Source organism: Argiope bruennichi, chromosome 5 (genome assembly GCF_947563725.1).
Source record: "Argiope bruennichi chromosome 5, qqArgBrue1.1, whole genome shotgun sequence".
In the NCBI taxonomy this organism is placed as follows: domain Eukaryota; kingdom Metazoa; phylum Arthropoda; class Arachnida; order Araneae; family Araneidae; genus Argiope; species Argiope bruennichi.
Window position 1 is genome coordinate 71,032,223 of NC_079155.1, and position 27,217 is coordinate 71,059,439.

General features: G+C 26.2%; 1 protein-coding gene across 1 annotated transcript in view; it reads left to right on the plus strand.

Moving 5' to 3' along the window:
• The window catches only part of LOC129969050 (hemicentin-1-like), a 456,303-nt gene that overhangs the window by 343,514 nt on the left and 85,572 nt on the right, over positions 1-27,217 (plus strand). Inside the window, exon 7 of the mRNA XM_056083458.1 lies at positions 24,381-24,668. Coding sequence (XP_055939433.1) covers positions 24,381-24,668 — 288 coding nt within the window. The remainder of the gene's footprint in view (positions 1-24,380; positions 24,669-27,217) is intronic.

The following is a 27,217-nucleotide window of genomic DNA, read 5'->3' on the forward strand; positions in this document are numbered from 1 at the left end:
CGCAATTTCTATATAAATTAATCTTTCGATTCTTGAGAAATATATAATATACTGCATTTCCAAATATTATTATAAATTTTCAATTGATGAGAATTTAAATAAGCTATTATGCTTATATTTTCTTTTGAATTTAATATAACAATCCTACTTTGGACATTATAATTTAGATAAAATATTAAAAATTAAATTTTCGAAGATAATTTTCAATTATTAGTTTCATTTGCCTGCTTCTTTTGAGGAAGAATTTTTGTCTGAATCAATAGAAGAGGAATGTTCAGTTATAAAATAATTGCAAGGCATACTATTAAGATTCGAAATTATTTATTCCATATTTACCACTAATAAATTATTTTTAAATATAAAAGACTTAAAATAAAACAATGCAACAATAAAATAATGCAAATCCGTGCATCATTCGCAACCAATTCTGTTTCAATAAATATATTTATAGAGCGATTAGAGGATTTTATGTAATATATCCGAAAAAATATCACTCTCAAATATGATTTGCTTGATTTTGTTTCTCCTTCAAATAAATGGATTGATGGTAATCCGAATAATGTGAATGACATACCAAACATAAATCAAACAAGATTCAGTTTGTAACTGAGTACAAATTATTTTTAATGAATACATTTGTCATCCTTTCTAATTTGTTGAAGTGAGCCTACTCTGGAAATAATAAGGACAATCAATCTGCATATAACAGGAAAGACGTGCGTGATTATGCTAGTTAAAAAATCAATTATGAATTAATTGGAATAGTTTCTCTAACTATGATAAAAGTATTATATTCTGTTTTCAATCATTTCAACCGATAGAATTAGCATAATTCGAAGGTAATCTTAGCAATTAAATAGTAGATAAGTTATGATTAATGTTTTAATTTTTGTTTTGTTATAATTATTACTATTATTTGATATTAAGATATTCAAAACAGATGAAAAGACAGGAAATGTTTTATAGGAATGATAAGAAAGATGGTAATAAAGAATTTATTAAAACATGTTCTATTACCATCATACTAATTATTTCTCAATTGATTTATCGTAATTTGAAAAATACTTATTATTATATTAGTAAAAAACGCGATGTGCACATATAAAGAAGTTTGAAAGATAATTCTATACGCAACAATATTTCATTTAAAAAACTTTGAAAGATTTCAAATGGAAAGCACGTTTTTATATTTAAGTTATGAAGGAAAAAAATAGAAGTTATAATGTAATAGAAAAATATGTTTGATTAAATTTTTCTTTAAAAAATAATTTTGATTTCATTTATTGAATTCTTTATAGTTAATTAGCTTAGTTTTGCAGTTTGAAATTATAGATGTTCAAATTTTTTCTTAGAATTCGATACTTCACAAAAATTGATAATCTATAACTTTTTTATATTCTTTATAAATAAATATGTCCAATTATTAGTCAAGGAAAGGATTTATAGTAATATATTGTGAATGTATAAATTTTTCAATCCTTTATGAAGAAATCAGAATATTGTAGTATAGTTTGTGAAAATAAATTTAGAACGCATTAGCATTTTCGTCATGTTATTTCAAAAGCAAAAAAACCAGTAGTATTTATTATAAGAAAATCATCCCATATGAGGGATGTAATATTTTTAGAATGGCATTTTCTGAAATCTCTGCAGATAAACATAAAATATTTCTGATTTATTTACTGATCTCCATTGGATACCAACTACCTCCCTGGAATGTTGGCTATTTTTATTTCCAGTTAAATCAAATATATTTTCGTCCCCATAGTTCCACCAAATTACTAGTCATTAAACCAGTGTTATTTTAATTATCTTTAACATATTCTCTTTATGGTTTTCATGAACCTTACTAATGGAAACCAGTGCCATGGCATCATAGCACTTTTAAAAACGACAATGTGTTACTCATCCGTCTCCTGAATATTGCAGTATTTATCTTCACTTTTTTTGCTTATGTGGTAAACTGCACAGACAATAATCAGAATACATATACTTTAGCTTTCAACAATGAAAGAAAATCATGCAATTAAATATTTGATTATTAATGAAGTTTGAATTTTAGGACAGCAGTTTAATATATATTATATAATTTTGAAACGGCGTAACATTTTTTTGTGCATTATTTTCAGAAGTTGTTGGGGGAAACATCGAAAATCAGCTGCTTGATATTTAGTTATTTAAAATTATAATAAGATATCAAAAATTCTTTCCGGAATGTACATTTTTACTCACTAAAATACACATGTGCCGAATTTTGTAGCTGCAGATGAAATGGTTTGACCCGTAGTGAGCCAAATCTTACACACACGTAGACAGACACATAAAAATACACACATTCATTATTATTATTGATTGAAATCAATTGAAATTAAATCATATTTTTGGAAATACATTCCACAGTACGGTATCCCCTTCATACAGTAAATTTATGCTGAATGTTTGATATGAACATGGAATAGTTTGTTTGTAAAGCACCAACAAAGACACACACAGGGTTTTCATTAATATTATTAGATATTTCCTTTTCAAGACATAGTCTATAATAACCGAACTATGCCTGAAGCAATCGTTTCTGCATTGTCTTTAAATTTTTTCTCGTTTATTTCCCATAAATTTATATTCTTGCAAAAATTTATTTTAGGAATAATTGCTAGTAAATCATTCTTGAAAGGAAGAGTAACGATATAAAGGCCAAGAATAGCAACAGAATATTTTTTTTGTTTCAGTTGTCTCTAGTAATATGTCAGGGAATGGGAGTCAACAATAGTGGACGATTTTTAAACAAAGTTCAAACCCTTTAAAATGCAGCGGTTTTTAACTTCCTTCAGGCTTTGAGTGATGTCAAGGCAGATCTAAATTCAGTGCTTTTGGCAAACTTCTTTCAGAAAACTCCGCAGCAGCGGATACTGCAGAAGAAGCCGAGATAAAAGTTCCGAGCTTCAAACAAAGGAAATAAAAATGTCGCCAACTTGCCTTGGGGTAGTTTATGCAGCGGAACATGTTGTTGTGTGAACACAGGGATTTTATTGACATTCTAAGAGTTTGCACAAATAAAAACAGCATTTTTGAAATACAGCAGTAAGATACATTTGTATACTCCTTGTGCTAGGTTGTTATTTAACGTAGATATAGCAAACAATATTTTAAAAATATTTTTCTTGCTTTTTGTGTATTTCTACGAAACTACAATTTTTCTAATAAAACAATAAATCTAGTAATGTTTAATAAATAATAATATTGCCTAATAAATTTATCTTTATATACATATAAAGATAAGTACTTGTTTGTTAGTCTTTTACACAAACCTATATCTTTTATCCGATTTTGATGGAATAGGACACACTGATCTCCAAGTGAAGAAAGGAAGATAATTGTTATATTTCGAAGTTTCGAGTATAATCAAAAATTGATCAAAATTTGGTATTTTAAAACTTTATCTTCTGGAAGCACTGCCACAAAAATTGAGTTTTGCATTATCTGTTAAGTCAAAAACATATACATTTAATGAAAGGAATTTCTTTACTATATAATTTCCTCTAAACTTAAGAATAGTTAAAATTTAATTTGAGAATATGTCTTTAACAATATTTGATAATAATTGCGAAGAAATTGCAACTAATATTATTGTTCTATTAAACTATTCATTCACGTGCTTTCTCTAAGGTTAAAATTAGGTTACGAAAATTGTTTGAAAATTAATTCTGAAGAAGAACTTCGGCTTTCAATTTTATTCGCAATAAAAATATTTTTCAGTTTATATACCTCGTAATTTCTATTATTCGTATTATTTGTTTCTATTATTCGTAATTTAATTTCTATAATCGATTTGTTAATTAAATTCCTGTTTTTCTGTCTTATAAAACTTTATATAAATGAATTCCATATTAATCATTTAAGAACCTATAGTGGAATATTCCTAGTGAACAAGCCAGTCGCCTTGGAGAATAATAATTCTTATATATATTATATGATATTAAATAATATTCTTAATATTGTTTAACATTGAAAAATATAATATAATATTGTACAAAATATTACAATGCATAATATATTTTACAATAATATATATGCAAAAATCTGTTTTACCTCGATCTGTTATGAAATTTTATATTTTATAATTAAAATAATATCTACTAGTACTCACTTGTCACGAAAATTGACGATTATTTCATGATATGCAATAATACGTATATGGATTCACTTCTACTTATACTAAATATTTCAAGTAGGAAAATATTACATTGATACTTGAGTAAAAATGTTAATTTACGTGTCATAAAAAATTTCAAATATTAGAAATACATATGAAATTTCGTACAATTTACTTAAAATAAAATAGTCAAAAAATCAAATGAAATTGATTAGATTTAGTTCATATAAGTATGCTTATATAATATGCTCTTTTTTCATTAAATATTAATTAATATTAAGATTATTTGGGTTAGTTTATCGAAACTTATAGAATTACTAGAATCATCTTAAAATGAATTTGATTCATTATAAGATGATTCTAGTAAATATTTCGCAGCGCTGTTGCCACTCTACATTATTTAGGAAGAAATAGGTCAGAGAGAATTTTAATAGCATTAGATTTTTCTCAAAAAAATAGCAATCATTAAATGTAAATAATTTTAAGTTTCCTAGATTACTTCAGAAAAACTGTTAAACTGAAAACTTAGTAAAATGTAAAAAAAAGCGTTAAATTATTTTATTTTCCATTTTTAAAATTTCAATACGATTTTTATTTCATTGTAAGCATTTTCAGTTTTTCCGGCATTTATAATTTACTCTGTAATAATTTTTTTTATCGTTAGAGTCCTCTTTAGATTTTAAAATAATAATTTCCCTTATTCAGCTGCTTTAGGTTATGCTTAATTTTTGTACTCATAATCGTAAAGCATTAAAAAGTTTAATTTTTTAAGAAAATAATTCATAAAAGTATTAATTCACAAAAAATTAATTAGCTTAAGAATTCGCACAATTAATTTTCCAATAATATCATATTAGATAAATGCAATTTATCTAATATGATATAGATAAATTGTAGATTTCAGCAGAATTAAAAAGAATATCTTAACAATTTAACATTATTATATTAGATTGTTTGTAAAATCAAAAGAATTAGAAAAATTAGCTTAAATATTATTTACAACAAAATGTTATTAAATTTCCAAATTTTGCATTTGTCCAGCCTTTGTTATTTATTTATCTACTGAAACAAAACTGCAGCAAACCTAATCGTTTTATTAAACTAGTAACAATTGCCAAATATGTTAAGATAATATGTTTAACTAAAGCTATAAGAATAATAATGCATTCATTAACAAGAATATCATCATTTGTTTTCCCAATTCTCGAAATTCATAATATCATTTTACCCAATTATTATTTTTTTCTAAATAGCATGGCTAATTTATATTTTGTTCTTACTTGAGGCTATCATTTAATACATAAAGTAAACAACGAAAATAAGATTTCCTGTTATCTAATCATATTACTGTTTCTTAGAACCCATCGAAACAGTAATCTATTTATACTGTTACCCCTCAGAAGAAAGCTTAAAGAAACTCTTAGAATAAGATGCCATCTGCCCAACAAAGACAATAACTTTGGTATTTCTCCGTAACGACACCACTCAATGCGATCTTATTCTTCGTCTGTTTGTCTGCAAACATCCAACCTTCCAGTTCTGGTATCCAGTGGTAACGAATGGTTCTAATTAGGCAGGTCATACCAGATAAGATCACCTGAGTGTCCCTTCTGTAGACAACAACCACTAAATCAGATGATTCGAAAAATAATGAGCCATCTCGGTTTTCTTGCAGGATGTGTCTCAAGATCCTTATTCCATTAAAAGTTCTCTGACACTCAATTAGGTTTTAGAGGCACTTCTTTTTCTTGAAGCTCTTCATATGCCGGAATTCTTGTAGTTTCCTAGAAGATCCTAGCTTACAGATTTATGTGAATTCTTCCTGTTCATTGTCACTTCTGTGGTGGATTATTTGTTTATCGGAAGCAGCAGCATTGTCAGACTGAAATAAAAAGCGTTTGTTAGCCGGGAATTTAATTGGATTGATTCTAACTGGTTATAAAGTATTATGCTGCTTTAATGAATAGGATTCTAATAATGCAAACTAAAATGATTATGAAATGGATTCTGATAAAATGCTGAAACTTTTTATTTTTATTTTCTCAGAATCATATGTTATTAATAGTACCTTGATTTGATAATATTTTATGGTCGTTGATTTATCAATTCAACAAATTCTACAATTCAAATGAAATGATTTTTAATTAAATTTTATAGCAATCAAAATGGCATGCTGTCTTTCAATAAAACGATTAACAATAATAAATAGGCTAATTACTCTAATCAAGATCTAATAGTTAATTTTTAAATCATTGAGAAACTAACGTACTTCTCAGTGGATAAATTTTTAAAAAAACGTAAAAATTATATTTTACATAGTTTGTCAATATAATTTTTATAATAATAAATAACGGGTCAATAAAGTTGTTTTTCAGAAATACAAATCTAAATGTTTACACCATACCCTGCTTTTCTTGGTCATGTTCAAGGTAATGCATCTCACATATTAACATATGAAACAAAACAAAAAAGGCTCCATTATTCTACAATTCAAAATGAAACGACTTAAGAAATTTTGAATATCACTATTTTAGGCAATTTTAGAGCATTTCATTGTCTGTGTCTGAAATGTTCATTTCATTTAAATAGAGGTGCTAGATAGAAGCGTCCTTTTATTGGCTTAAAATATATTATCCAATTCATTAAAACGGGTAAAGTTTTATAAGAAAAGCAGGGAAACTTTATTTTCAATTAAAATATACTGTGATATAAATATTTTTATATATAGAAGTAACTGTTTCCAGGGATTTAAAAATTTTGAATTCGTTATTTCTTTAGCTGTATATTAATCGATTGAAACAACACGTATCAGTATATACTTGTGATATACAATAAAGTTAATACAAAAATAAGCATTTTTTGAATTTCTAATTTTAAATTTGCAGATGATAAAATCTGCTAAGAAAATAATTATCCTTTAAAACTCTCTATTTGCATTTTACTCTCATAAACATGTAATTGAAAACTCTACGAAACGATCGGTTGAAAACTAAATTTTTATTGGGAAAAGAAGAAAGACTGGACTACAAAAGCAATAAATGAAAATATAAAAGGAATCAAAGATGTATTTTAAGAGAAATTATCTATTACCTTGACAAGGATTAATTTATGCCATTCTCAGATGGCGACAAGATAAGCAAACATTATACTCCAACCAGCATTTAAAAAAGCACGTGTGAATTGACTTTTCAGAGTTTTGCTCTTTTTATGGAGGGCAAAATCAGATTTATTCATTCCAGATTATATATTTATGTTATAATAATTAGACACATGACAATCTTGCTATTGCATTTTTAAATCGGATGTACTAAGTAAATTTATTTATATAGCCTTGGACTAAACGTACATATTTTTAAATTGTTTCAGTATTTACATTTTATTGAATAATACAGAACATGAATACTTCAATGTTAAAGTTTTTCTTGTATACCAGATGCAATTTTAATCTACAGTAAAGAATATGATAACTTTTACACGATATATTATAATGCTTCTTAGTATAAGGCGCGAGATATTTTGCTTTCCTTTATTTAATTTTTTAAAAACATGATGATAAAATAATTCAGTAAGTCTGTTTATTGTTTTTAGAATCCTTGTTATATTTATGAGATGATCTGACTAATTCAGATAATTTTTTATATGAACTATTAAAATTAGGGAAATGAGTTGATATATGCCAACATTTTTTTCAGAAATATGATCTATATGCATTAACATTCTTTTATACTGTAGTTAATATTTGTAAGTGGTCAACTAATAGCTTTACTGTCATGATGTCAATCCTAGCGTGGGGATTTCACCGCTGGACTATTCGATCAAACATCGGATCTGTTGAGCCATCTTTCACTAAATTCTCGGTGTCGAGTCGGAGATCTTTGAGATCTGTGGGAACCTCATGATCCCAGTGAACTAGCAAATGGCAATTTTAAAAAAAAATCTCATTTTGATGGCCACTGGCCCTTTCAAATATATTATAATCTTCAAAATATGACCATATTTTATTCAATTAACTCTATTTTTACCCAAATGTACAAAGTAAATAGTAAATGAGTGCATTAATTATTTCGTAAATATCATAATTGAATAAATTAAAGGAAAAGGATTATTTTACGAATAAACACGAAAAATGAAATGCAATAGCTCCTAATTTGCCATACAACAAGTATTTCATAATATATAAATTTTGTGCGTGACTTATATTAAGGTGTTTTCGGACCTTTTTTTTTTATATTGATAGATCGCCTTCTTAATTAATAAGTCTGCATTTGACATCATTTTGTTTATAACATTACAGATGCATCTCATTAGTGGCTAATGACTTGAAAATTAGACGCTAAGGAACAGGCATCTGTCTAAATGAGCATTTCATTAGACCTCTTTTCACCTTGGAGAATAATCAAGGTTAATTTACAGTCATAGGAAATACTTGTAAAAAGATTGAAATTATCATAACTTTATTACTATCTGCTAATCACCCAAGGAGACAAACAATGTAGAAATATATTAAGCCATAGGGAAATTAATTTAAATAGTGTTTTATTAAAACAGGAATTCATAAAAACCAATAAATAGACTAAATAATATGAAATAAATAAACTAAAATAAAAATTATATGCAAGTTAATTTTTTTAAGCAGAAAATAAAAATAATCCAGGAAGAATACATACAAATCCCATTTTAAACCGGATAAGGTTTACTATTACAAAAGGTACTAAGATTCTGCTTAATTTTAATGAAATTCGGAAGTTACGAGATAAGAGATAAAGAAACTCGATATGTTATTTAAATATATTTACATTTAATTATTCTCCATTATATATTGAGTAACACTCTTACCTTCTTGAGAATTTTACAATATAAATGTATCTCCCAAACTGTGAAATTAATAAAACAGAACATTAAAAATCTATCAAGGCAAAATTTTATTTAAAAATATTTTTTTTTAATCATAGATAGTCTCGAAATCATTTGGAATTTGAAATCTATAGATCAAAATAGATAAAAAAATGAATTAAATTCTTAAATATTGAGTAAATTAATATAATTTCTTTCTAATCTTGCGGCTTATTTAACATAATATAATTACAAATATCGTTTTTTTAAATGTATATTATGTTAAAGCACACACAAGAATATTTCGAGCTGTTTTTATTTAAATAAAATGCCATAATTCAAATTTTCAATTAACTTTAGGAAACAAATTTTATATGCTCAGTAGCCATAAAAAATGGGAAAGAATAAAAAAAATGATTTTTTTTTAGCTGAATTTGATTTTCTCCCATTTCATATAATGTGAAAATAAGAAACGAACGACTGCATATATTACATATTATTTTGTCACATTTAAAAAAATGTGCAATGTCCAGTTATAAAATTTTTCTAATTTATAAAAAAATATTTGAAATATTCAATTTTATAAACTTTACAATAAATAATGATTTTCATGTACTATATAATATTATTTGCACTCCATCAACATATTATGCACACTTTTTTTCGAATTAATACTAATACGGTTTTAAAAATAAAAATATTTTTTTATTCAATGCTTGCAAATTATCTCAGTTAATCTCCATCTTTTCAGCTTTACAAACCCACCCACGAACGCGAATGTATTTGGTAGATCATCTCTCCATACCAAAGCCCTGAATAAATTTTTGTTTCATTCCTCAATCAAGTCTTTCACCAAGAAATGTTAATTTGATCAAAATTCCTCAACAAACAGTCCCTTTTTCATTATTGCATTATACATAGTAATTATTTTGTGTACTGAATGTTAACTTTAAAATTTTTCTTCTTAATAACTCTTTTCACATATATCCTTTAAACCGACCAGGAATTCTAGAGATTACAAGTTCGGGGATATTCTGTGGCGAAAAGAAAAAAAAGAGTAATTTCCAGTAAAATTGAGATATTTTTTTTGTTTGTTAATTGATTCTAAAACTGTTCTACATTACTAGTTAATACTTTATGCTTTAAACACTGAAATTTATTAAGCAGTTTTATCTTTTGATTCAAATTAATATAATCCAAAAGAAGAAATATTAAAATTTTAGAGTTTCCACTTAGATAATAATTCTCATATAAATGTAAAATAATTAAACATTATTTACCAAAACGTATTACTAAAATAATTCATATATTTTTATTTTAATAATGATAGTTCACTAAGTTATTTCTCATAATTCTATTTAAAAACATGTATCGGCCTCGAATTTTCTGCATGATATTGGAAAAAAGAGGCGTATTGACTTAAAATGTATAAAGATTTTAAAAAAATCTACTTTAGAGATTCCCCAAATGATGTGTTTAAAATTTTCAGATAGCTTACGAGCTGGCCTAGTTTCCTGAACGAAAAAATAAACTGTTTTTGCATCCACTTTTTAACCATTTCAGAGCTAATAGGCATATATACCCCAGAGATAAGATTCCATTCCCTTCTGAGCAAATATAATCCACTTTTAACCCTTTCGACTTTAAAGTACCTATACATCCGGGAGATAATTCCCCACTAGTAAAATATTTGACCTTGAATTTATATACCAAATGGAGAATAAATTTATTGGTAAATAAATTTGTGCATGGATTATCTCAGAAAGAACCATTTTTAAGAGGGTTTAAAATTTCAATCATACAAAATTAGAGTCTTAAAAGTTAAATGTTAGGGATAAAAAATTTCAAACTTTTCAATTTTCTTTATATTATAAAGCATTAAAAGAATATTTCTATTTCATTTCAAATATATAATATATATATCTTGAATATTCTAGATATATATCTAGTTCAGGATCTTTGGAACATATTTAGATATCATTACACAGAATTTGAAAAAAAAATATATATATATGAATTAGATTTTAATTTATAAGTTTTTCAACAGAAAATTCTACTAAAATTCAGAGTTTAAGAAAAACGCATTTGAAGATGTAAAATGGCACTAAAATTTATATAGTGCAAATATAAAAATATGTGTTTTTGAAAAAAAATGTGGACTTGGAAACACTATTCAAAGGGTTTCATAAATATAGAATATTAAATAATTTTTCTTCATATTTTTGCTAAAAAACAACATCTTTTGAATACATACTCGCCTATTTTAAACGATATCCAGATAAATATAACAATACTTAGTCATTTGTTTTTAAATATTATTGCTCTTTATTATGCTTATTACTATAATGTTAATGCGTAATGTCACTGTTATTCATAATGTATTCTGCATTTACCTTTTTACATTATCGTTAATTATCAAACTTTAATCCAACATTTTAGTATTATTTTCAACAAATTTCTCTTTACTTAAATGAAAAATATCAAATTTATCATTTCAATTAAATAATAACATGAAAAATAAAAAAAAAATAGTTATAATGTATTTATAGAAAATTAATTATTTGAGTGAATTTAAATTCATAAATTTTAAATATATTTAAATAGTTTTTAAAAATTTTAGTAAACACTAATTCATTCAAACACTTTTAAAGTAAAAGAGAAACGAAAGTACAAAAGGAAATTTATTGAGAAAAATTTTAGTTAAAAGTAACGAAGGAGTTTTAGAGAATCTAGAGCAACCGCTAAAAAGTATTTGTCTTCGTTGATGAGGTTGTGCGAGTGATGCTGCCTTTTAAGACAAAGTTCTTCAAAGAAAATCTTTTAGACAAACGACTTTAAACGCTTAGAAAAGGTAAAATTCTTTGAGAACAAGAAGGCGCTATTTTGGACTGAAACAAAAAAAGAAATTTAAGCTAGAGCAAGCCGAATTTTTCGTGTATTAAGTTATTTCACTTGCTGCTCAGGCTAGAGATAAAAGCGACCATTTTGGGAACAAACTTATAAAATTATCTCAATTAAGCACGTGTGTTTTTATGTTTGTTTTGAAGGAAATTTTGAAAAAAAAAATGGAAACATTTTTGTAAAACACGACATCTACTTTAAACTGTTTTTGAAAAATTTATTTATTTAAGACGTTTGAAGATTCATATAGAAAAGGGTAAAAAAAATGAGCATCCGTTTTTTTTTTTTTTTTTTCAGCTTAGATGTTTTGAAAAGTGAGACAAAACACAAACTTTCCAACAAAAAAGCAATTAGACAAGCTATGAAACGTGTTTCTCTTTTCCCAAATTAGCAATGCAAAAATTTATTTAGATATAAAAAATAAGATCTTTGAAAAGATCAATTTTAAACATCATTTAATCATTTCTATAAATATTTCTTAGGAGTAAGATTTATTTGTATATAACATTAATATGATGAATTCTAATCTATATATTAATATTTTACCATTCTTAATACTATTCCTCGGTATTTTTTTTAATATTTTCCATAAACATAAAATAAAAGGAAAAATTATTGAACAGTTTATAATTTTTGACAAAGAATTTTTAAAGAGATCTAAGATATTTACGCTGAATTAATAAAATCTCTTTAACAGATGGGATTGTTTTTTTCACAGCAGTTTTTCTGTGATAGAGTCTTCTACATTATTATCCATGTTTACGAATCAAAAATGTTACTATAGGCAGAATAAATTTATATCAAAGATGAAGATATTGAGGGATAGTCCCTTTTTTAAATAAATAAATCAATTTCAAAAACATATAGACAAAATTTCTTTTGTTTTCTTTTATTCAAAATTTTCAAAATTTCTTTTATAAAATTATTCATTATGTTTTATAAAAAAATACTATAGCGAATATTTGTGCCAATTTTATTACTGCTGAAATGTTAAATTATTTAAAATCTTCCTTTTGCCTTCTGATTTTAAGATTTTGCTTCTTATAATTGGTTACTTTACAAGTATTTAACTTTTGAACATTTGAATAAATATTCATTATATTCTATTTAATATTTCTTTTTTCTTTCATTTAACATAATATTTACTTCACTTTTCTTTGATTATATCTGACAAATTATTTGACTGAAATATACTTTAACTAAGAAATAAAAGTATGAAGCATATTAGCTGAGTAATTAAATGGAAAATAATTCATAAACAGTCTTTTTAGTTACATTATTAAAATTAACTTATGCAATTAACTTGCCAGTTAATTTATTTAAATTTAGATTCCGGACTTGAGGATAATTTCGTAGGAGGAAATTAATGATTTCCAAATTTCTTAATACTTATAATAATGAATTATAGATTAATGAAAAAGAACAAATAAATAATTAATTTTATTAAAAAATGTGAAAACGATGATTTCAAAATTTCTTAATGTTTCTTTGCATATATTTACATTTAGTTACAATTTTCGACTACTCAAAAATAATATTATTACATAGATGGACATTAAATTTTGACTGCTTCAGAATACGTACTTCTAACTATTAGTAAGTGAGAAAATAATATTCGTCTGAAGAAGTGAGTATTATACTTGGTACATAAAAACAACGTATCTGTAATGTAATGTAACGATTTGTAAACTCAAGAAAGTCCAATTCCTGTTTAGAAATTCTTGGGTTTTATTTGGGACAGATTTGCTGAAATAAAACACAATATTAATTAATATATTGTTTTGTGCTGCTTCAATCTTTTAAGTTTGTTAATATTTGGGTTATTTTGATTAGGAAATGTGACTTTTTTTTCATGTCAGAGGAAAACTCAGAGTGTTATTATTAAACTTAAACTACAATATTTGTGATGTCTTAAGATGTTCCAAAGCTGTTTTTAGTCCGTGAATATTCGTATGCAGTTATTCAGTCTTGAGTAGAGAAAGGCGGATATCTATAAATAGCAGAATTCTTACGATGGATGGCTTTAGAAATGTTACAAAGACTATACTTTGGGTAGGATCTATTGAAGTAAATATACTTGTAGGAAGATTGTGATTCAGTCTGATCATGACAGTTGACAACATGATCAAAGGATCAAGTTTGATCTAGCGAACTGGTAAAATGAATGGAGTAGATTTTTGCATGTCTGATTTTCCGTGGAAGAGAAACTTTTCCCAGCGGTGGTACCAGTGAAATGTTCATGTCTCACCTTGACTGCACAATACAATCTTTAACGGAATTTTCGTCGACTTTGTGACAACTGAGACAGCTGGCCACCATGAAGTATTGAAATAAAAACCATATAAAATTTCTATACCTGAAATGAAATTATTAAAAATGTTTAGTTTCCTAAATGAATGGTAGCTGAAGTGAGTGGTACAAAACATAGCTATAGAATATTTAAACTGTGAATAAATTTAGAAATTTCACATATAAAGTGTAGAACTCTATTTATATTATCGAGTATGACAATTGTCATCCTATACAGTTCATATGGAAAATAATAGATTTCATTTTACATTATTCTTGAACAGAATGTCCTCTCATTACTTCAATTTTTATTCGGTCAGCTTCGCGACAAATGGTGTTGTCAAAGATCACAAAGAAAACTTGCAGAAAATATGAAACCGCCATACTGGATGTTATGAGCACATCCTTTTGTAATTTCCCCAGAATATACTCGCCGATACTCAACAAGGTATTTTGTTCAGGCCTGAAATTTATCTATCATATTTTTATCCGCTATATTAAGTCCGGAATTACTTTGATGCCGTAAAACCAGGTTGAAGAATAAAAGTCATAACATTCTTTTTTTGACCTTGACATTTGCGAATTAATAATTCATTGAATCTTTTACTCAGATCTCAAGTCGATGGTTTAAAACACTTTCATTGGCAAGATATTGTTTCTCATACATTCATTCATTTAATAGATATTATTTAAAATCATAGTATTTTCATGTATTTTCTAGAATAAGTTTTACGTTGTAATAAATTATAAATTGTTCACTGACCTACACGATAGTCTAAGAATTGATCTCAACAGTTTTAATAAAATCCATTTTTAAGCAGGTTTAAATACAAAATATTGAAAATAAATGTTCTTGTAACTTTGGAAAATATATTTTTGTGTTTTAGAGCATCATGTAATCATTTTTAAAAGTTCATCGTTTTTTTAAATACAAAAATTTATAGATAATATAATTCATCAATAACCACAATCATCAAAGAATAAAATGTTCACAAGCTCATTACAAAACCATTTTTGTCCTTTAAATAAGTTGAAGCTAAATAAAAAAAAAATCAAAATTTAGCTTCATATTTTGTGACCAAATGTAATGACATGAAGTTTCAAAATATTTATTTTAATTATAAAATATTTTTATATCAAAATTTTAGAAAGTATATCATCTATTAGCATTCTTATATTTTTAAATATAAGTATGTATACTTATATTTTGAAAAATTATGTCTTCTGATTTTGAATTTAAAAGAAAGTGAAATTCTTTGTATAAAAATATTATAGAGTTGAATACAAATATATTGACTATATTAATCTTAGGCCCTACATGTTAATATTTTTAATGGAAAATATTTTCATCTTGCTAGTTACTTCGTAGATAATGATCATTTGTCGTTTTCCATAAAGGAAAAATTCATTATTCAGTTAGTAAAATTCAGGAATGTGTTTCAAATGTCATTTTTTCATTTTATTCTTTTATGAATTACTTCTATGCATTTGATGATTTATACGAAATTGATACTAAAACACCTTTCAATTGCAATGTTCAATTGCATGGGATCTTCTCTTCTTCCAGTATCAGTAAAGAAAAATATTTTATAAACGATTCAACTTTGTTCTTTAAAATATCTTTAATTATTTCAAATTATTTTCAGATAATTTATAAACTTTATAATATACTTCAAAAATATATATGTCAATGAACTTTTCATTTAGGAGTACACTTAATCAAATAATTTTAAGCAGACCACAGTTCTGGGAGAGTTTACTATAACCATATACTTCCTGGATAGATTGATCTTGCTAAATAGATAGGAAAATACTTACAGGTTGTTATTGTATCAGAGGACGAAACTTCCATTAATATATCGAATCGGCAACCCATGGGAATACATGCATGGCCTACTTAAGCAAGTGTATATTTTAGAGTAGTCGTTTGTAGGGTGTTCTGGTAATGGACACGCTTTGCAGTTCTCTCAATCGATTGATTATTTGATAATTTGCATGATTGCACAGTTGCTGCCTCAGCAGTTTACGGAAGGCTGAATGGAGTATTTGTTATTAAGTTTGGCCATGTGATCGACACCAGAATCTACGAAACCAGGACGTGTGCTGAGGGTAAATTTAGCTTGTTATTGCTTTATTCATGGCAAAGATCGAAGCAATTATGCGCTGAAATTGGTTGTTACTAATTTTCCATCGATCTGGAATTGGAGGCTCAAAATTATTTGATGAGCACATGAAAGACTGTGACATATCATTGTTGCATATATCATAATATAATGAATTATTGACAGTGGTAATGTAGAGAAATACAGGCAAAGTTAAATATTTTTTTTCCTATTAGAAGATCAATTTGCTCCCTTTTATATCAGAGTCCCGCTGTATTTGAAAAATTCTGAATGTTTTTTAGAATTTTGAACAATATTATTAAGAATTGTCAATTTACTGTGCGACATATGATGTTACCACATCAAGAAATGAAAATATTGTAACAAGACAATAAACATATTGTAAGAATTTTCATTATGAATAAGATAGAGTATCTTACTGAACGGGGTATAAAATGTAAGAGGAAGAGTTATTAGCATGTGATAGGTAAAATTAGATTGACAATTTAAGTAGGTTGTTTCCATCAATTTAGATAAATTTTATTTAAATCCATTTTAAAGTAATCAGCAATATTAATCAGCATTTTTATGTAAGTCATATTTTGAAGCAACTGAATAATTCAATGAAATGCTTCTAATTTTGAGTTATTTTTCGATTTTTCAATGTTATACAAAATATCAATACAGTGAAGGATTAGGATTACATTTTGATGGAAAAAATTATTTGTTGACAACTTATAGTAAATACTCTACCTCTTTGACGAAATGAATATACAAGCAATATAAATTTTTGAATGATCCACGATGTGATTCACGAATGATTGCAGTTTCGTAATTTAAAATCTTCTGACATTTTGATTAAATTTTAACGGCAAGCTTTAAAATTGGAATTTGAAGAACGTTAAATTTCAATTCGAAGATACATTTTGGAATTTATTGAAGACATAGTAAAAAATATCCTGTAGAATATAAGCTCTTGACTGACTATTTATGCAATTGATAGTATAGATCTACCTCAGTATACGTTAGGTGCTCGAAAAAGAAATCGAAATATTTTTGTTATATATACTCAAAATATCTAAATGCTTATTGAATCAAATTTCTTTCAAGTCATTTAATGACTTAAAAATACCTTAATTTTTAATGCTGTAATATTTTTAACCGAAAAAATGTTTTTTTTAAAATAATTCACCTTTTTAATATACAAAGTTATACATAAAGATTTTATAGATTTTATTTTGGAAAATCGAATATTTATTACATTATTTTTTGGTACTGTTTGCAGTATTTTTAACTATTGATGCGTTTCTCACAACCTCAGTTTGTAGTCAATATTTTTAATTAAGGAATATATAACAGAATTTCATTTTTAATGTATATCCCTAGTAGAACATATAAATTGCATAATAATGTATGATATTAAACAATATTCACAATATCGTTTAGTAAGATTGTTGAATGTTGATTGAAGACTTTAAACCATTGCCATAAGGGCTTTAATCTATATTAAATAAATTCATATTTTTATCTTTTTAATTTATATATGAGTGGGATGAATTTGAAACTAGAATATAAATTTATATCTGATAATATAATGTTGCGTGATAAAATTATTATGGAATTCCCTTATTAAGGTAAAGTTTGTATGTATTTTAAAAATGTAATAATGTTTCTATTAGATTACAGTTTGAATTGCCTGAATCATGAGTAGATTATTTACAATTTGACAAATAGTCCACGATGTCTCAGAGGGTAATATTTATGTTATTCTTCCTTCATGGCTCAGAATGATGTCAAGAGCTCATTTTGATAAATTGGAACCCATTTCTTAGCTTAAAACCTTCCCTACATCTATCAATGTCTTAAATTACAAGTTGAGCTCCACCCTAAGTATGTCAGCTCTTTTGAAGTATCATATAAAGAAGCAGAGGGAAAAAATAATACACCCTGAAAACATAGACAGAAACAATACTGATGCCTTTCAGAGAAATCAAAATCTTAAATAGTTGAAAAAAAAACTCAAAGCTTTTCTGAAGTAAGATTAAAAGAAGATATCGAATGAAAAAGTACGAAATACAGAATCTAAAATAATTCGCTTCATACAGTAGAGTAATAGGAAGTTCTTTAGAAAAAATAATGGCTTATTAATTCTATTTTGCTTCAATTTGTGAACATAAAATTTAACAAAACAATATTTTTTATACCAAGCTCGAAGTTCTTCACATTTATCTCCAATCAAATATTTTTTTTATCTAATAATTGTTACGGAATAAACACATAAGAGAACATTCACAATTATATTGGTTATATTTTAAAATATCCATCCCCGTTAATATTAAAGATATATGTGTGTGGTGGCTTTCAATAAATCAGACCTCCTGATTTATAATTATTTTTTTATGTGATTTCTAAAAATAATTACTTTCTAATATCTCTTGAACTCAGATTTAACTTTAACGTTAATTTCTGAATTGCAATTTCTCTGGTTTTTAGTTTCTATACTTTCAAACCTGTAAAATAATTGCTGATTCGACCTAAATTCAGAAATATATCCTTCAGATGTTATATAATCTCAAAATATATTCCCGTGATTTCTTTTGTAAGGTTTCTACTTTTCTCTTCAGATGCTTGCGAAGAAATACTGATAATGAATGAAATTTGAAATCTTCTGTTATATCATGAATGATAAAATATATTCTTAAAAAGCCTCTCGCTATCGATAATTCTTAAATAGAGATATGTTTTACATATATACTTTGAAAGCTGGGAGTGCTTATCTCTAGCCAATTCATTTCAACTTATGACTATTTAAATTTTCAACGAGACTTTGGTGTTTTCGCATAAAATTTTAAAGAAATATTATGATCAAATATGCAGAATGCGCCATAAATTTCTGAAAATTTTAAGAAAAAGCATAATAAAAAATAATGCTCAAAGAATTTGTGTTTTTCAGGAATATATTCAAACTCGGAACACATTCCAACTTTGGATGTTATTCTCACTAAAAATGATAGTAAAAAGACCGATAGATGGCGCTCATCAACAAACCGAGATTCTTAATGCAAATCAGCATAGCTATAACACACGAGGCTAAAAATGGATCGACTATTCGATGCCAGCAGCATACTATCGTTGCCTGATAGAGCATTAGTGATTAAGCATTTACAAAACGACGATACAATCACGTCTACCTGAAGCATTACAGAAGTTCTGCACGGTGAAAGGAATCAATTAGAATAAAAGCCTTATTTCATTGAATGGGATACTGAATTTTGTACGCTGTTTTAAGATAAAGGGGAGTATGGTAAATCGTCTACCTAAGAGACAGATTAGCAATCAGTGCAGACCACAACCCTTTGTGCAAAGTTTCATGGGGAATTTGGAAAATGAGACATCAGTGATGAGTAACAGTGAATATGAAGCTGAGAGAGTAACTAGGATTCCTGTAATGTCGATCCAATGCATTCCGCACGGTATCTTGAAACTGCATCATCCTAGATATAGCTACTTCATCAATTATTTATTGCAGATTCCGATGAAAAACAGCCGATTGTAGTATGGCTATTTCCACAAATGGAACATGACACACAATGGTTGCTGAACATCACGTGGACGGATGAAGCTCATTTTTTCATCGCATGGAGACGTCAGTACGTAAACGCAGTCATATCTGGTAGACATCAAACCCTCTTGAGTACACAAAGAAACCACTGCATTCTCAACGTGTGACTGTTTGGTGTGATTTCACTAAGTCATTCATTCTGGCCCTTTCTTTTTGTCCTTATCCAGTTGGAACACCAGTTCTATCATTGCAGAACTGTACCTCACTTTTTTGAGATACCAAATTATGCTTGTTTTGCAACAAAGACTTATTTTACCTACTATCATTTTCATGCAGATAGTGCTCGTCTCGCTTTACTCGTTCCGTCAAGACGTTCATCGTAGACACATTCACTGAGTACCGAGTGATATGTCCTAGATGTAAAATGAAATTACTCTAGTGAACTTTTGATTGTGGGAATTCATAAATTATCTTGTCTCTGGGTATCTCCAATCACTTTGATGGAACTAAAAGATATCCTCCAACATGTCATCGGTGGCATCGATGCTGGAATAGGCGTTATTACTCACCTCCTTTGCTTAATAAGTTGAGGTGGCGATCATGTTGAACATCATTTGCCTTAAAATAAAATGTGTTATTTCGAGCTCTGTTTTTTATTTTATTTTCTATTTGCATAAATTATCTTAGTTTACCATGTGTGTGCCATCTATCGGTCATTCATTGAATCAATTATAATAGGAGGAACTCAATTGCTCTCTAAACATATTCTTGTAAATTGTATTCTTCTAAATTGTACCTTATTATTTTTACATTATAATTTTTTGAAGTTTGCATGAATTTATAGCGCACCCTGCATTTTTAATCATTTTAGAATTCAAGAAATAATATTTATTGATATCGTTTTAATTGCTGTGCATTTTTTTTTTAATGTTAAACATTTTCAAGATTCTATCTTTTGCATAGTGTCCGATTATATTTTCAAATTATTGTAATAAAACTGAAAATGTTTTAATGATTGCAAAAAAATTGAAACTGTTTTTATTGTTTCAAATATATTATCACATTGTTTTCTTTTATCTTTGGAACAAAAGACGAATTGTATATTTTATTATTATATTTTATATTATATTAATTTGAGCAATTAGGAAATAAGATTAGTACGTATAGGGAAATTTTAGCTTCCTGCTAAAGAAACATGAAATTTAAAAGTAGATTTTCCTCATCTTTTTTTAATGGCACAATGATGCCACTCTTCTGTGTGTTCCTCTAACCAATGAAATGGCAATACTATTAAAATAAATGTATTTTATATTTTTCATAATATAATATTAAAAATTACTTGTAAGAAATATTGCTAAGGAATTGTGATAAATATGAGAGCTTAGTGAGAACATACCTGTGTATACATAAACGATATAACTGAAATTAAATATCTCAGTCATTAATAGCCCTTATAATCAGCTGTTTGCCAAAAATTGCTAGTTTTATATTATTAGATTTATGCATGACTCATATTTAAAATAATTAAGTAACTGAATCTGGACATATATAATATTTATTTAGCTGAATTCATTACTGAGATTTCATATTTTCTTTCTTTTATAAAAGACATTGAAATTATTTATTAATAATTCAATACTGTTTATTATTGAGATATTTCTGGTGATATATAGATGAAATAATATATTGCTAAAAATTATAATTCGGTCTTTATTTCTGTTACAGTTTACAGGCTTTGAAGATAAATTCTTCGTAAAAAAATATTATTCATATAAGGTACAAGTTATTTCATAATGTATCGGAAGTTTCAAAGTTTCTATGGGGATCCATCGAATTTCTTTTAATCTAATTTTACATCTTTACGCTTATAATATGTTTTTTTGTTTACTTTTTTTGGCCAACACAGTTAAAATATTAAGGTATACCTATAGAGTTTGTAAATAAATGCTGATTTAAAATCTGATTATATTTTTATTCATAAAAATTTTATTGTGTTCCTTATAAAACTAAAAAAAATGATTTATTTTTTATTTTAAAATATTTCCATGTATTTCTAGAGTTTCTGCAATTCTAAAAATTATGCTTCGCTTATTTATATTAACTTTTAAAGTTTTGAGAAGAAATTAGATTTGAATCTATAGGAGAACAGGGTAAAATTTCCTTTCTCTCCGTTTATGGATATCACAGATATATATATATATATATATATATATATATATATATATATATATATATATATATATATATATATATATATATATATATATATAACAAATAACAGAATAAAAAAGTAAGAAAGAACTGAAAATCTAGGTTCCATTTATAATATTTGCACAAAACTAAGAATTTTAGAATATCTTTCGCGTCGAAATTAGTTTTTGAACAAAAACTTCGCTTTCATTTCTTTATTTCTATTCCTTATTTCTTAGCGTAAGGATTTCATTATATATACTTAGAAGCTGAGAAAAAGAAAAAAAATATCTTCTTCTATGAAGAAATCAGAAATACCTAAGCAAACACTCTTGTATTCAGAGACAATTTTGAAATCAAACTGATTTCAAAATGCATAGATATTTAACTGAATAGAAGTAGAAGAACATTCGAAACATGGCTTGCATGATATTTGCTTTCTAAAATTTGCTTATGATCTTAGGAAAGTAATATGATATAATGTAATTTAATAATTTGTTAGCTCTTTTGTTAAAACTTATGCATTATGAATATTAATATTTTGCTGTTGAAAGCAAAAATTATTTTTAATAACGGTAAATTAGGGACTTTGAATTAGTTTTTATTTCAATGTAAATGATAATCGAGATATCTATGTTTAAATTGGAAAATCATGTATTCATGAAAGTTCTCTCAGTACAATTTTTATATTATTTCAAATCACCAATAAAAATAATAATAATAATAAATAATCATACAAATAGAAACAAATTTAAAAGTCATTCGTTTCTGCAAAGATTTAAGCTATCATCCAATAACTTAAAAAAGATCTTGAGGATCAGATAGTCAGAAATTGTGGCTTTAATAAATTTTTCCAGCATACCGTTTCAAACTGAAAATGAAAAATATATTTTTACCTTTGGAAAAATGAAATAATTATGATATTATTTTTACACATTTTATCATAAAAACACAATGTAATATGGTTGCAAATTAGTTTGTGAGAGTATTAAAAAACAACTGACTAAAACAATCGAAATGGAACCCAGTTTTGTTTTAAGATTTGCAAGAGTTTTCTATCTAAATTTAAATTTGGGATTACGCCTTTTTTCATCAAATATTATAATTTGAATTGCTTTTAGGTTCTCGATTATCATTATTATAACCTAAATTTACTTCATCGTGACTTATTATGTCAAATTATAATAGATCAGTCTCATTTTTTATGACTTAATGTTATTTTTGCAAAATACCAGTCATATATTCTATCCTAAAATCATGAAATAAAGATGTCACAAAAGAAGTAAATTGATCATTTAAATAATTAAAACAGATGCATATTTGTTGAAACATGTGGCTAATCTAACTGCTTACTGCCAGTAAGCAGCGTTATCATTTCATAAGTAAATGCAAAACTGATGTTCTGTACTATCAATATAAAGTTTACTTTTTAATGCGCTTTACTGTTTCAATATTTCAAACACTCTCTTTGAGAAATAGTAGAATATTAGCATACTAAGTTAATTATTTAGAATTATATATATATAATTGTTCCATCAAATTGTCTTTCATAAGCATATTTTAAGAATTTAAATATGATGAATTTAAATACTTATATTCGTAATTTAAAATTGTGTATAGTTTAGATATAATGATACAAAAAGTTTGACTTTTTTTAAAACTGACATTTTTTACATGGAATTTTAAATAATGGGTTAATGCTTGATAATAAAAATTTCTAAAACATACCTTCATAAATAGTCTTAGATTTGTAAGCAACATTTAATGAATTTAAGAATGATGAGACATATACATTTTTAAAAATACAGAAAAAGTTTTTTTTCAAGTGCTTCATATTTTAATAAATTCTTAAAGAAATTTAATTTGAATTTATCAAAGTATATTTCAAAAATCAAATGCAAAATTTTGGTAACATTGGAACGAGATGCATGAAATATATTGAAGCATAAATATTACGAAATTTATTTGGAAGCAACTGAAATTCATTTTTTTTTCCACGGAGTAAGATTGTCGAATAGATATATTTAATTTCATTAACTTCTTTAGTTTCTTTTAAAATGAACGAAAATGAAAAGATTCAAAAATATTAAAAATTAATGCAATGTGGAATTTGGGCGAAAAAAATTGATGAATTTCCTTTCCTTTTTAATTAAAAAATAAGTTATCAAGAATTAAAAGGAAAAATTGCTTTTTTCATCTTTTATTTCATTCAGCTATATGATTCGGTAGTAGCACTTCTAAAGTCATGCATGAATCAAAATGTATACAAAAATTCTTTCCTTAAAAAATTCTTAAAAATATATGCGATTTCGTACAACTTTTTCATAGCTTTTTGCCCTCTATATATTTCCAGATGCTCCTGTCTGCAGACCTAGTCTGCGACGTGTTTATGGCGTAGGTCGCCTAGAAGCAGTTCGTGTTTTGTGTGAATTAGAAGCAGATCCTCCTAATCTAGAGTTCCACTGGCGGTTCAATGCTTCTGAACGAAATTTAGATATATCAGATTTCAGTTCAAGTGGAAGAGAAAGCATTGCCACATATGTTCCACACACAGACGACGAGTATGGAACTTTGTCTTGTTGGGCCACGAATGAAGTAGGCTGGCAAAAGGAGCCATGTCTGTTTTCTATTGTTCCTGCAGGTAAACCTTTTCATAACATAACGTTTTTCAAAGAATGCATATATTTATTTATGGGGATAGTGGATTATGAAGTAAGCAAAAATGGACAAATATGAAATTTTATTTTAATCATTTCCTCACCAAAAAATATGTTTTTATTCAGCAAAAATAGTGTTATAATATATACTGTTTAATAAAAAGGAATATTTCAAATATATAGAATAAAAAATCACATTTTAATTATTTTCCTCAAAATAATATTGTAATTAGATTTAAATATCTTTGATATGTTCCAGGTATCTTAATTTTTGTAGAAATTAAATAGAATTGATAGTAAATTTTTTTAGTTAAACATTAAAATAAAATAGAGTACGCATTTCAATTAGAGTATGTATGTATTCGAGTTTTTTTAAAAGTCCATTTTAGTTCCGAAAAACATAAAATTCTTATGAAAACATTTCTAAAAGATTAACTTTTAATCGGAATTACAAAATCATACAGCAGTTTTATTCGAAATAAATTTATATTGGATAATAAAGGAAAAAAAAAAAATTCTCCTGGAATATTTCAAAATTTTTTTAAAAAAAATTATACATCTTTTAATTTTTTTTTTAATATTTTGTTTTAAAATGTTTTTTAAAGCAATTTGACGTATTTATATTTTAATACATATGCATACAAAAATTTATAACTCTAAGTAAATAATTCACTAAAATGCCTAATAGAGTTCGTCGTCCCTTTAAGGCACATCTGTTATAGTTGCGAAAAATCTTTTTAAGTTCTTTTTCTTTCCAGGTAAATAAGTACTTTGAGCCAATATAATTTTTACAGACTGAGTGGTAAAAAAAGAATTTTAGACAGACTATAATATTTGATTCAGATGCAATGAATATAATCATATTATTTATACTTTTAAACTGAAAGTAATCTGATTATATTTTAAATTTTAAATTTAAAAGACAAATTGAAAGTTTTGAAAATATACTTCAAGCAGCTAAGTCATTAATAACTGTATAATGACCGTTATTATTTATTTATTTTATGTTTATGATGTAGGTAACGGACATTTTTGACAGCTTTAAAAGTCCTATGATATTTGAAGTTTCATACAATATTTTAAATCTGAAATAGTTATCACGGCGAATTCGTTTGCGATAAGTAAATAATAGGATCAACATTGTCGTGATATCATAATGGCAACTGATATTTAAATTACATTTGTAAGCAAACTTTATCCTTAAGAACGTGATTTAAAATAAAATGTGATTCATAATAATAAAAAGTACACTATTTTAATTTCATTAAAGCTTTAACATTTAAAATCAATACAGTTCATGCATATTCTTTTTTATATTAATTGATGATAAACATTAATAATTTTCTGATAATTATTGAAAACTTGTACGTAAGTTCAAAATTTATGTTTTGAAATGATATAGTTACGAGTGTTAATATATCTTTACTTTCTTGAAAAGTGTATGGTCATTCACTGCAATCACCAAATTGGAAACAAATTGCGTACAATTTATTTATAGCCATATACAAATTTTAGAAGAACTAAATCAATATTAGTTCTGCTAGTTACATGGGCATAGCCTCTGGCTTTAAGAATCACTGGAACATTTTGGTAGCAATCCACCACAGATTTACAGGCTCTCTGCTATTGAGAATTGTACTATCATTCTCCCAATGTTAAAGTTCCTGTAATAATAATTTGATTCAAAGCATGTGATTCACAAGCAAACTTGGGATAGTTCGATTCGTGACTTTGCTACCGAGCTGCTCAACAGTGTGTTATGTAATCAGCTTTGAGATCAAATTAGTTACATAGGAACAAATATTTGAAGATAAATGATTACAGAATAACTCCTAGCCTGAGACAGCAAACAAATTTACCACGGATAACTAAATGTTCCAGTGATTCCTAAAGTTATACAGTGCCCGCATCTAAGATATAAACATAATTGGCATTGCTTCAGATATTCTAAAACTTATACAGAGAGAAACTTATACAAAAAGTTCACACAGGACTCCTAATAGAATAGTCTCAAGCTAGTTTTGTAGAAAACTGTTGAATTAGACATACTTGCGTAGTCTTTATACTTTTTAATTCATCAAAAGTATGCTGAAAAAACATTAAGAAAAACACATTAATTTACAACAAGAAAATTTATTTTGTTATATTAATTACGTATCATTCTATTAAAAATTGGTAAAAAGTATTTATGAAATTGAAATTGTTAACAAAAATTCGCTTCAGTAAGAAAAAAAAATGACATTTAGTGTCAAATTAAAAACAACTAATTTAGCAAAATATATAAAAATATGTTTGATCTGCAGTTGAAAATATAATTATTACTGTATATAATGAACTGCAGAGATTGAGCAAATTTGGATAAATAATATGAGGTGTTTTTTTTTAATGTTTAACTCACTAGCAATTAATACATAGATGCATATAGCAAGTTTCAACGTTACTCAAAAAGAGATTTTAAATGTAATCTGTAATAAATTTAAAATATAAAGATTAACATTATTTATACCAATACCAAATTTTTAATCAGATATTA